We start from the raw sequence: 12,403 nt of genomic DNA, 5'->3' as shown, positions 1-12,403 counted from the left end.
GCATGACGGTCTCCGAGTTGGACTTGAGGACCCACCTGGACCCACACCACGTATCGCGATGTTGAGGCTGCCCGTGACAAGGATATATCAAGTATGCGGTACTGTGTGACCAGATGGCGACTTTCAAAGGCAAAACAGCTGCGCCCTCGGCTCACCGGGCGATCCATCGCAGTCGAAGATCAAATGTCAGGTCGAGGTGTTTCATGATCGTGGGTCCGAAACCGGGGCATTGCGCTGGCCTTGCACAGCAGTACTCCCGTTGAATTGTCTGTCGCAAAGTAAGCCATCATACGGGTGTGTGGCCAAGGCGTTCATATATTCTGATATTGGATGCATTTCCACAGGTTTTGGAGCAGTTCTAGATTAATAAATCGGAGTCGAACCTTGTTTTAGATTTGAAACTAGAAATCTTACAGAACCATAAGACCATCTATGACTTGGTGAACGCACGCACTTGATATAAGCGGAGCTTCAATCACGATCTGCCTCCGTGCAGCCAGCACGGATAAGTCCACCGCAGATACACCACAAGCCCACCATCTACTGTTCAGCTTCGATAACATTGGATAATGGCATATGCAGTGGATCTTGATGACTTGGTTTTGCTAGACTCTGGTATCACAATGATGATTAGGTGTTATGGAGCGAAGCTCTTGTCTGTGTCAGTGTTTTCGCCTTAGCTCGCAGGATAGCGACGACAAGGTTCAAGCGGAGTTCAAAAAACGCGTTTACAATGGCGAATCTGAACTGGAAAGGGGGGGGGAGCCCCCCTTCCAGTTCCAAAATCTAGAAGGGGGGTCTCAAGCTCCGACAGAATGGATTCGCTCGTGCCGACGCGGCAACCAAGCCATCGGAAGAATCTAGCATTTAGAACTCGCTCTAAAGGCCTGTGGAAATGCATCCATTCCATGACTTGGTCATCGCCAGATACCGCATATAACAAGAAATGAGGTCGTCATCGTCCGTGGGCTGAAAGAGAGTGTGAAGGCCAAGGCTTAAACATGAGTCAGAGGGTAAACTAGATCTTGATGGCTTTGGCAACGACGAGAAATTCATCTTTGGTCAGAATCATTATCGATATCATAAAGTGCTGGAGCGTCCTAGTCGATTACCACCAACGATGGTCACGGCAAATTGAAAGGGATGACAAAATAGAGAAAGAGAGATTTAACAAACCCGAACAGCAAAAGAAAAAGCAATTAAGGAGAGTCCATCATGTATTGCAAGATTGATCTCCTAGGGCGCCAGGATCGGTGAGATGAATGACTTTGGGTATGGTCCTCCTCCGTATCTCTCTCGACCGGCTTATCGATGTCAACGTCCTTCTTTTCTCTCCAGCATCCAGCACCACCATCGATCCGGCTTTCCCAATCCCGTTTCGCCTCATCGTGTGCGTACCCCGTCCCAGTTCTCCTCCCAGGAGGCACGTACACAAACGTGGCCCCCGAAGACTCTCTCGCCATCTCCCGCAGCATGCGAATCATGTCGTCCACCTTATAGTATCCTGTACAACACCCGCATTGGCTCTCCGGTCTCACGGGAAATTGTGATGGCTGTAAAAGAATTCGTTCTAGTATTTCCGAGGGCGGCAAGTATGGTTCCCAATCTACGGGCTGCGCGATGGGTTCGGCACTCCATTGATGCCCTTGCAGACCGGGAAGTCTTCCCGGAACGATTTGGCGCTCTGCGAGCTCGGAAAAGAGTAATCGACAGAGATCGAGGTCGAAGGCGGCAAGTTCGGAAAGACGGATGTAAGAAATTTTGGGTGCTAGTGGGCGGAGGCGCTGTAAGAAGAGCTCAAAACTGATCGGACATATGAGGTGAAGGCGGTGTAAAGAAGGAAGGGTCGGCGTCTCGACTGGCCTGCTTGTACTCGCGCCAGTCTCTGCGTAGGGTTGACTGACAACGAGCGTGTCTGGCTCGGAGTCGGTGTTAGGATGGTCCCGCAGTTTGACATCAAAACCACCGCGAATAGTGAGGTCCTCAAGCCGAGGGAAATTTGTCCCTTTGAGGTCGGAGAAAAACAGTCGACCGCTCGGGCTGATGTGTATGTCATAGCACATCATTGTCAACGTACGGACGCTGTCGGCTGCATAAGCAAGTATGCGCCTGATTGCCGCGGTCCATTCTTCCGCCTCGAGGTCAAAACGCCGATGAGTGAATTGCCGTTCCTCAGCAGTCCTCGCCGCATGCCACTGAGAAAGTCGAATGTCCCTCGCGGAGGCACCAGTCCTATTCGACACGAACAAGTGCGAAATCAGACGTCTAGTGTGAATGGTGACTGTGTCCGTGGATGTGCCGGCATCATGAAGAGTATTGAGAAGAGCGGCGAAGCCCTTTGCCTGCGCTAGGTCATATATAACCAAGCTCTGCCATTGATAGGGTGCTGATGCATGGCGGATGTATCTGTTCACAGCGGATAGTGCGCGACCTGTGCGACCATCGTCCGTGCATGCGAGCTCGAAAATATAGGCATGAATCTCCAAGGGGCAATTATTCATCGGAATCCGTGGCGTGCGGTCAGGTGCTTGTTGAGGACGGAATGTTTTGAACGCAGGATTGTAAGGCTGCGCAGGGTCAAGGTGTTATGTGGCGGGTTTATATATACTCTGCCTGTAACACATTAGGCGGCTGTATACATTCCGAGTCCCATCAAGTCTGGCACAAGGCTCACCCTGGCGCCTTGTCTGGAACAGTGATCCTACAAAGATGCCCTGCTCTTCAACGAATAGCGCTGAATTAAGATGTGGAATGAAAGCTAGTAACCGGCAAGCAGAGCTATTCTGAAACACGCCGAATCTTGCGAACTGCTGCGTTTGTGAGATTGTGGCGTGCGCGCGAGTCCTTGAGGGAGGCTCGCGAACGATGGGAGGAAAGGGAGCTCGTGCGATCCGCCACCCCGTGATGCTTTATGTACATCCACGCCATACATTTCGCACGCGGAGCGTGGTCTACATATGGACAATGTCGATCCCCAAACCAGCGTAGCGAGGGTTTATCAGAACGGCGTAGGGGAAGTCTATCCAACACAGGGGAGGCAGGGAGGGTCATGTGGCGGCATGATGGATACGATGTCCCTTTTCGGAGTGAAACGACACGTCACGCCACAGTGTACAGGTTGATGATTGGTTGACAAAAAACTCTGACAGTCAAGAGGAAAGAAAGAAACGAGAACAGGCTGAATGTTACACGAACGCGAGTACCTCCAAAAAGTAAAGTATCCCCCCTGATGATCCCACTGCCCAACAGCGAACCGCACCTCTGTTTATCTGGACAGGGGTGCTGCATTCTCCTTCTCCTTTACCCTCCCAGCTACCTGATCCGCCAGCTGCTCAAACTCCGCATCCGCTTCCTTTCCGTCTACCGCCTCCTTCAGCAAGGACATGGTGCTTTCCAGGCTCCTCCTCCTCGTGCTCGGACTGGTCATGGTCGTGCCTAAACTGGCCTGACGTCCGTGTCCGCGCCGGAACGGCGAGTTGGACGAGGTCGGTGATATGGGGGAAGTCGGACCGTGAGGCCCTAAACCAGGCGAAATGGTGCCATTTGAGATGGCCTCTTCCAGGGCAGCTGCAACCCCATTAGGAGGTGGCGGTACATATGACTCTTCTGAGGGAGTAGGAGGTTGGGACATATACGCCTTGCCCTCTTCAGAGTCTGCATCAACAAGCTCGGGCGGCAATCTCTCATTCTCGATGTCCGACTTGCGACTAGGATGTGCGAAGTGAGTCAATGTTCCATCACGAATGTAATAGTGACACATACGCATCATCGAAACCGTTGATTGCATCCTTGATTCCTTCTGCACCGAGTGCCAGCGTACCATAAGGAAGCTTAGTGGAACCTGTGATATTTTTGAGCTCCGAAACGCGTTCTGATTCCTCACTGCATGAAGGCTGATCAGAAAAGGCATTGTCTGTCATCAAAAATATTCTCACCGGAGCAGCGAAAAAACTCGGGATATGCGTCCCACAGCCAGGATCTTGTTCCTGATGACCTTCCTTCTCTCTGCAGAATCTTCCGAAGGCGTGGTGGGCGAAACCGCTGTCTCCTCATCCGAACTCTCTTCCAACTCCTCCTTAGTGCACGTGTTGAGGACAGCCACCAACATATCAGTGACTATGAGAAAGGAATTCACTGATTTGCTACTTGAATGTTAATGATATATGACGTACTCTTCTCTCCAACGAAAGGAAGACTCCATGTGAAAGCATCCATGAAGTTTGGCAGCCAGTATGGGTGTGGGGTGCAGTTGAACTGGCGAATGTTCAGTACATTACTTTCGTACTTCAAGATCGCTGCCTTGTTGTTGTAGACGTCGAGATAGTTGGGAGCGGAGAAAAGAGTCATGACCGACGGGAAACCAGTAGTCCGGGTTTTGCGGTACATACGATACCTAATCTCCCGAATGTAAGTGCAACACTGTGACATTAAAGATCGCGGAAACAAACCCGGCATCCTGTGCTTCGTGCGCACGGATAATGGAGAGCAGCCGGTTCCGCTCCAGGAACTGGCATGCTGCTTGATAGGTGAAGAAGTACGAGCAGCCACGGACGTGGTTGTGTATAAAGCTGTCCGTGATCTTCTCATTCCCGAAATCCTCGACGGGATCTGACCATAGGATGTCACACATGAGACCCGATGTGGGGGGTTCGCGAAAGCGATCGATCTGATGCAGGTTAAGGACGGTGATATGTGATCTGCGACACGCAGAGACGATAGAACGTACGTTGCGGATATCATCCAAAGTATTCAGCTCAGGGGAGAGGCCACCATGAATGCAGAAGAATTGCTTGTTCATGATAGCCGCAAGGGGCAGTGCGCAGAAGGAATTCATGCATGCTTCATATATTCGCTCTGAATACTTGCGCTTGCCTTATCGTTGTGGTTAGTAAGCTGATCATGAGTGGAAAGAGCAACGCGTACATTCCAGTTTGAATGTGAAATAGTCAGTCAAATGCCGACATTCGTGATTGCCACGAAGAAGGAAGATGGTGTCGGGATACCAAATTTTGAGAGACCAGAGATACAAAACACACTGCGACATAGAATGAGGAGCCATCTTGGAACGAGCGAGACAGTAACACATACTTCTATGCTGAAGTACCCTCTGTCGACGTAATCGCCCAAGAAAAGATACCGTGTGGTTGCGGGATTGCCCCCGATCTCGAATAGCTTCATCAAGTCGTACTGCACACGACGTCAGATCAGCGCGGAGGCGAAATGGCTACGGACATACATATTGCCCGTGAATATCCCCACAAACTGACAATAGCAAAGTTAATACGAGTTATGTGTGGAGAAGTCTGATCAAAGCAAAGAAATGGAAGCAATCTGACCAATGGTAGATAACACCACCAGTCTAGGTATGAAAGACCCATTGAAGGCTCGATGAACAGAGCAGCGCGATTCATTGTACACTGATTCGAGTAATCACCGTGACGCAGCTATAGCAAGAAAGGCACTCGAGGTATGCGACTATACCGAAGCAATCAAACCGCACGGAGAGAGATGGTAGCAATGCACTAGAGCTGATATACCCCTATACCTGATGCTGCCAGCTGTGGCCCAATGCAAAGAAGTCTTTAGACATGTGGGGGCCATAACATATTCCGTCTTGGAAGCCAGAAATCGTAGGACAGAGACAAGCGTGATTGACTCACCGGTGACGGGAGCGTCGACGCTCAACAAGTTAGGCTCTGCACGCAGTACTTCGGTCGCCTTTTCGATAATATACATGGCATGCTCCTCGGATAGACGTCCCTCACGATAAAAGTGGTTCTTCAGAAAAGCGACATCGGGCTTGGTTGGGTCTTGTCGGGAGAAGAACTGTGCGTCGGTGGGTATATTCATCGCGGGGGCTTGAACCTATCCCGCCGACGGCCATACACCATCCGGGCTTCTCGTCAGCACACCACTAGCGTTGGGTAAGGATCACGAACACACCTCCTTGACGACTCGCTCCTGGGTGCTGATGGTATACCCATTCTCGAGCTGGTGTTGTGTAAAGTCGATCTCGGGGACGACAGGCTTCTCCTGTATTTGGATGATTGCACGCTCGATTTGTGTTCTTCCGGACATGACAAAAACGAGGCAGTCGTGGTAGGAGGAACGAACGGAATAGAAAACGAAACGGGAGTAGCCAGACAGATGGAATCCGTCGAGGGTGAAGGGCAGTTATCCCAAGGCGCGCGTGCAAGCGGTGTTTCAATCCACCTGCGGCTGTCTTTGGTAACCACCCCTCACTGCTTCTCTTGCGTCACAACAGTTCTTGCACAGTGAATTTCCGTTCAAGCGCATCCTACAGGGCCTTTATACATGTGGTTGTGGAACATATTACAAAGTGGTGCTCTATCTATCCATCGCAGCACTAAGCAGCCGACATCGAGCCATCGCATTGAACGGCGCAGCTTTGGGCAAAGTCCCTTTGATCACGAATCGAAGTACGCAGATAACACCCTCCTCCCCACGTTGAAACCTAGCAATGAGACGATATATCCTACGAGAAGGGGCAGCAGCGGCGCCAGCAGAAGCTCGGATCGTATTAAGAATGGTAATGCTGTGAAGATAGTTAGTTGATTGCTCGTGAGCTCCATGGTCCCCGTTTATCGAGGCATACTCACCGTTCAGTCCCAAGTAAATCCCGTATATATACTGAGCAAATCTAAAACAACTTAGTATCAGCAATGACGATTTTCATAGTGCAGGTGTACGTGCTTACGCTGCGAGGTATAACGTATTGCCCACCCATAAGCAGACCCAATTGTTTTTCATGATGACAGGAACAAGAAACAATTGTGCCAGATATAGTGTGAGATACAAGGGAAAGAAAGCATTCGTATGCACATCAAACGTGTACCCCCACTCGACGGCGGAATCCGCAGGGGTTGAATGGGAGGGCGGTGAGAGTAATGTTCGGTTCGCAAAGAACCTGCCGGAGTCGTTAGAGGGGAATGCGCATCTTGGCGTGGGATCATACCAAAAAAATGTCGCCACTACGATGCCCACGAGAAGAAAATCCCGAAAGATCATAAGAAGAGCCAGGCGGACAGCCTCGAGAGGGCTATACGACCATACCACGGACCACGCAATTGCCGAAACTGCATTGTAAGCGCGTCAGCGCATCGTCTAGAAGATGATGACGGAAAGAAACTCGATTTGCCTATTAGACATGCCGCTATGAGAATTAAAATGGCGGGGTCATCTCTGGCCCATGTATTTTTGGTCTCTGGAGCATTTGTGAATTTGAGGCAACGCAATCATGATAGACGCCTATTCCTACGTTTGTGAAAATATACATTTCGATACCTATGTGTAACTTCAATCGGAGAGAATAACGCACAATATTTGAGAGCATGCTCACACTCTCTTGGGGGCCAGGCAAAGGTAGGTCAATTGCCAAGCAGCCAGCTCAAAATCCTGTGACGCGAACGTCCTTCTAATAGATCCAAAGTTATCTATTGAGGCTCGCGCACCATATGCTGAAACCTGAGCAGTCTCCGAAATATGACTGGAACGCGGTTCGTGACGGAATGAGATGACTGGAAGGACGATCCATTCTGGCTCGGACCAGCGTTTATGGGTAGGATAGCCATGGTGTTATGCGCCTCTGTGCGCCGAAAGCGAGAAAGAGACAGATTGAAGTGAGCAAAGAATAAAGTTGGCCAGAAAAAATGAATCGACTGGGCAATTAGCGACCACAATGGCAGTCTCGGTGTCGAAAGCCACTAGGTGTGCACTGTGGCGCAACCGACGTCGGAGAATCAAATTTCGAACAACGCAAGAACAACCGTGACAGAGATTTCCGGTGGCGGCAGGAGGCTCACAACTTTCGACTGCCATCATGGAAGACGACCACGAAGCTCTCGACTGGGGCAACGAAGACGACGAACCACAAAATCCTTCTCACAATGGACCTCACTCTCATAGCAAAGGTTTGGACATTGATTACAGGCGAAGTGGCGACACAGAAGATGTCGAGGATGCTGTCTCTCTCGGAGGAGACGAGGATGACATTCAGGACTACATGACCTACCAGAGCAGCTCTGACAAGCCTGGCAATGTCAAGGCGACACCTGCTCCTCCAGCTTGGCAAAGGGCTCGAGGCGATGCGTCCAAGGTGGAGGCGGAACGCGACACGACGCCCAGCCCTCGAAGGGAGTCATCACCATTGTTCCAAAGCCCTACACGAGCAAACTCCTCATCCAATCGAATTCATCCGCCTCCCCAAAATCTCACTCATGCTCTACCTCCCAAACCTGTTGTCTCCTCGGCATTCCTGGCTATGCCTTCGACGACAGCAGCAAGCCCGATGTCTATGGCGCGCCGAGACAAGGAGCGACGTGTTAATGGAATGGAAAAAGCTATCGATTCCGTAGAATCTCTGCCATCTGATTGGGAGGTTAGATATTCTCGCAGTGGTGGGCGAGATGCTTATTATTACAACCTCAAGACGTTTGAGTCTACGTGGATTCGTCCAAGTATGAACGACGGAAGATCACCTTCACACTCCGGCAAAAGCAGGCCCAGGGGGGATATTGGCATTTCTTGGATAGTTGGGCGAGATGATGATGTGTTGACTAACGATATACCAGCTCCTCGTGCCCGTGTTGGTGAGGTGCCGCACGACGATGGACTCTCTTACGATGATCGTCATTACAGACCTGGCGACGCCTTGCCACCTCCTGGAGCGAATCAGGCCAACGCTCGCGAAGATAGGCCGCACCCCAGCGCATCATCTCGCTTGCAGCCTTCTGGGAGAGAAACACCAGATTTCGATGACCTGGAACGGCGGCAGCCACAGGGTGATTACCAGCATGAACTTGTAGACGGTCCTAGGCGTGGACGCAGAGGTTCTTCTGTACAACCTCGAGACAACGGTGTACATCGAGCGTCCGACAAGGACGACTTGCGTCCTGGTGCTCCTTTTTCCTATCATGACTCTGATCACAGGCAGGACATCCATGATCCATACGCTCGTGATGCTCCTCGTGCTCCATCAACGTACAATCGTCCTTACCAATCAGACGTCTTCGCAGGTCCTCGGGAGGGTCCTCGTGAAGCTCATGTCTCTCAGGAACTCCATTCTAGTGGTCAAAATGCTACGTGGGCATCATCGGCTCCAAGTACGTTGTCCACATCATCCCCTCACCCTTCCACCTCTCGTATCGTGCGCCTCGGCTCCTCCCGAGGTGGAGGACCTGCATCTATGGATAGTCTCGAGAAGCCTTGGGAGTCGAGCTGCGCTGCGCTCATCGACCTTGTCCTGAACCGACTCATGGGCGCTCATGATGGACCTCTGCGTCTTGCTTCCACTTTCTCCCATCCTTTCCATTAATCTATCGTGATCGATTCTCAACTGTCCTTTCCCTCCCCTGTTTCATCATCTAGGACGCAGATCTCTGTCGCCTCGCAATAACGCTCGATCATCGCAGTACCCACGGCAAACAATAGAACGTCCGCAATTTGTGCCACGAGCGGACATCTCGTCTGCTCGCCCTGTTCCAAGGCAGCCGAGAAGTGACAGTCGTGCTCCAAGCCCTGCTCCGCGCCATTCATATATGGACTCTCACGCGTACGCTCCGTCTGAGGCGGTGCCTTTAAGAAGAGGCAGGGACAGCGACGTAGTCATGTCAGATGCAGACTACGATGCAAAGCGTCGTCGCACTGATGCACATACTGGTGATTCGGCGCCCGCTCGCCGTGTGCCACAGGAGGACGCCGATGTCTATCTTTCACGCGAACAATCGTACGAATCCTCGTCGCCGATATCGGGCAGTGCGCAAAGTGACTCTCGTACGTTAATCTGCATCAGTCACGCTCTATCCTCATGTCGACTGCCCATTCTCCCCGCCTATCAATCCACTTGTCATATCATCTTCTAGGTCTTCGTAAACGTATTCCCTTACCTCCTCAAAGCGATCGATTCCGCGAGATGGCTCAAGCTCCTTCAGGTCCAGTCCCTAATCCACCACCCCCGTCTCGCACTGTAGTGTCTAGTCGTGCGCCATTCCAATCACAGATACCTAGCAGGTAAAAGGAAAATTATTTCTGATTCAATCTATGTTCTCACATTCGCCTCATAGCACTCCGTCAGGGCCCCGTAATGCTTTGCAGCACAACATGCATGCTTTACCACCGCCGGCGGCGTTTGACTATCATTTGGATCGTCGTTCCTCAGGCCTTGTCGCGCCAGGGAGTGCTAGAAGCCGCCCACTTGAAAACACCGGGCATACGTTTGCAGTCGATTCTACGAGCAGAGACAAAGATGCGATGGACGTTGACACTACATATTCATCTAGGGCTCCTTTCGACAATCCTTCACGCCACCGTCCAGCTATATATGAGAGGCCACCGCGTAGCGAGGTACAAACTCGCGATTTCGTACCAAGAGCTCCACGGGGTTTCCCTGTTCAGCCACCTCATGGACCACCTCCGTCCTCTCCCACAAATCCGTCCTTCGACCGAAGGCCCCATGGTCCAGACTATGTCCCGACTCGTCCAAGAGAGAGGCAGCCTCCTGCTCATCCGAGGGACTCGTGGCCCGGCCATCGTGAACCTGCCCCTTCGTCCTATCCGCCACCGGCGGCTCGTGTCGTCCACCCCAGACCGAACACGACACTGTCCGGGAATGCCACTAGGCCACTTCCTTATGAGTCTTCGCAAGAGAGGCCGAGTCGGGCGCAATATGATAAACACGAAGCGCAGTATCAGGCGAGTAGTAAATTCTCTTATCACAGCCTTCGTGTGGCTTATCAAATTCCCAGGATGTCCAAGCCCCTCGAGCTCAACGTCATGACACTCCTTTGGGGCCCGCGTCCAAAACCTCCACCACAAACAGTGTTCCTGCTGCAAGCAGAAGTGGTCCTCAACTTGGACCTCCACCGCCCATCCCATCTCAACTTCCACCTCCTTCTACACTGACCCGGCGGGGGTCTATCCATACAACGCATGTCGAATCCGGGCATAGTCACCCTACCCTAGAGCCTGCCCCTCACTGGGAACGGCCATCGGTGTGTAATTTTCTTGCATCAACGTCGTCAATCGACTTCACATTGACCTGTCACGCTAGTCCCAAACGATGAGACCCCCGCTGCCGCGCATGCCACCAGCTTCCTCACACCCTACTCATTCGGACGTGAGCGAAGGCATGACGGCTCACAATGGAGTGAGTGGTCTTTACTGGCTGCATAAACTTCGTCTGATCTTGATTCAGTCATTTGAGCAACCATCGTCTGTTCCACGTCCCAATGCTGCTCAGCAGCACCGGACGAATCTGGTCCCTGCTCCAGGTCAGGGCCATGAGCGGCCGGTTAGTTTTATCAAATTTCCACTCAGCTATAGTATGTTGAGATCACAATTGCTAGTCCCGCTTCGGACCTCCCTTGCAACAACCGTCTGTAAGCCAAGATATCCCTCGAAACATCCCTCCCACCGAGCCCAATCGCACATGGACACGACGCGAACCGACGGCAGAACTTCCCCATGCGCAAGAAAATGTGCGTCAACTCCCAACGCCACCTTCTCGCCCGTCAGGTTCTTGGGAGCATGATGCACACACTCGTCCTGCTCCTCGTCATACCCGGCCTTCGCCTGATTACGGTCCTTCGTCTGAAAATCCGAGACTTAGACAAAGCCACTCAAACGTGGATCTTCGAAGTGATGTGGCGCCTCAATCACGGCCTCACCCATCACGGCCCAGGTCTGGCTCGATGGACATGCACCATCCCGTACTTCATCACAATGGAACCCATGACGGGAGTTTTGTTCAACCTCGTCATGAGTCAAATTACCGAAGTCGAGAGAGGTATCCTCCTCAACCTCGACAAGACTCTGCGTACCCACCGCCGTCCCGTACGCAAGAGCGTGTTCCGGCAGTCTGGGATCGACCACAAGAACCCTATGCGAATCACCCTCCGCCACCAGCTACAAGCTCTCGTGGCCGTGGACATATGCCTCCGCCCTCTACTCGATTCCACGGCCAGGATTCCACGTTTCGAGGACACATCACTCGCCCTTACGTGTCAGATTCTGCGCTCGGAAGATACAGTGAAAATTCGGCCTCACTGGACCGTCCGGGGCGCGAGATGCTAAACAGACCCCTGTCGAAAACTCCAGGAGATCACACCCTCTCTCCTACCTCCCACCGCGGGCCATCCTTATTAGATCGTCTTTCGTCGGATTCGATCCCGACGGCCGCAATGCCATCGCTTAGGGACAGAGTCGCAGCCAGGCATGATTCGGACGCTATGGGAGACGCGGAACAATTGGGGGACGAGACGGTGGACGAAGACTTTGGCGACGCTGACGACAAGTCGAGTCTGAAGAGAAGAGTTGGAAAGGTTCGGATAAAGAGGCCACACTGAGTGTCTGGTAATGTGATTGAGCGAGTTGGTCGAAGAACTAT

General features: G+C 52.0%; 5 protein-coding genes across 5 annotated transcripts; 2 read left to right on the top strand and 3 right to left on the bottom strand.

Moving 5' to 3' along the window:
• Window positions 1-1,199: 1,199 nt before the first annotated feature.
• Window positions 1,200-2,501, bottom strand: HETIRDRAFT_422408 (uncharacterized protein; the record flags this gene model as incomplete). The annotated part of the gene is made up of 1 exon (XM_009553709.1): window positions 1,200-2,501. One exon carries the CDS (start codon window positions 2,499-2,501, stop codon window positions 1,200-1,202), a length of 1,302 nt encoding a protein of 433 aa, XP_009552004.1.
• Window positions 2,502-3,265: 764 nt separating this feature from the next.
• HETIRDRAFT_66200 (uncharacterized protein) lies at window positions 3,266-6,160 on the bottom strand (the record flags this gene model as incomplete). Its single annotated transcript, XM_009553585.1, has 11 exons — window positions 5,944-6,160; window positions 5,661-5,865; window positions 5,237-5,262; window positions 5,089-5,187; window positions 4,924-5,035; window positions 4,727-4,872; window positions 4,449-4,666; window positions 4,173-4,393; window positions 3,936-4,116; window positions 3,763-3,882; window positions 3,266-3,707 (listed from the first exon to the last, which is right to left on the bottom strand). The coding sequence occupies exons 1-11, from the start codon at window positions 6,076-6,078 to the stop codon at window positions 3,266-3,268; spliced, it is 1,905 nt and encodes a 634-aa protein (XP_009551880.1). The 5' UTR covers window positions 6,079-6,160.
• Window positions 6,161-6,428: 268 nt separating this feature from the next.
• Window positions 6,429-7,706, bottom strand: HETIRDRAFT_436750 (uncharacterized protein; the record flags this gene model as incomplete). Its single annotated transcript, XM_009553708.1, has 8 exons — window positions 7,473-7,706; window positions 7,361-7,416; window positions 7,280-7,305; window positions 7,160-7,225; window positions 6,977-7,097; window positions 6,719-6,928; window positions 6,621-6,661; window positions 6,429-6,556 (listed from the first exon to the last, which is right to left on the bottom strand). Exons 1-8 carry the CDS (start codon window positions 7,590-7,592, stop codon window positions 6,429-6,431), a joined length of 768 nt encoding a protein of 255 aa, XP_009552003.1. The 5' UTR covers window positions 7,593-7,706.
• A 134-nt stretch (window positions 7,707-7,840) lies between these two features.
• Window positions 7,841-9,334, top strand: HETIRDRAFT_106410 (uncharacterized protein; the record flags this gene model as incomplete). The annotated part of the gene is made up of 1 exon (XM_009553707.1): window positions 7,841-9,334. One exon carries the CDS (start codon window positions 7,841-7,843, stop codon window positions 9,332-9,334), a length of 1,494 nt encoding a protein of 497 aa, XP_009552002.1.
• Window positions 9,335-10,274: 940 nt separating this feature from the next.
• Window positions 10,275-11,164, top strand: HETIRDRAFT_442224 (uncharacterized protein). Its single transcript, XM_009553706.1, has 3 exons — window positions 10,275-10,710; window positions 10,764-11,009; window positions 11,069-11,164. The coding sequence occupies exons 1-2, from the start codon at window positions 10,340-10,342 to the stop codon at window positions 10,918-10,920; spliced, it is 528 nt and encodes a 175-aa protein (XP_009552001.1). The 5' UTR covers window positions 10,275-10,339; the 3' UTR covers window positions 10,921-11,009; window positions 11,069-11,164.
• Window positions 11,165-12,403: the final 1,239 nt, after the last annotated feature.

Source organism: Heterobasidion irregulare (genome assembly GCF_000320585.1).
Source record: "Heterobasidion irregulare TC 32-1 unplaced genomic scaffold scaffold_12, whole genome shotgun sequence".
Lineage (NCBI taxonomy): Eukaryota > Fungi > Basidiomycota > Agaricomycetes > Russulales > Bondarzewiaceae > Heterobasidion > Heterobasidion irregulare.
Note: the sequence above shows the minus strand (reverse complement) of the source record. Positions and strands in the feature narration are given on the sequence as shown.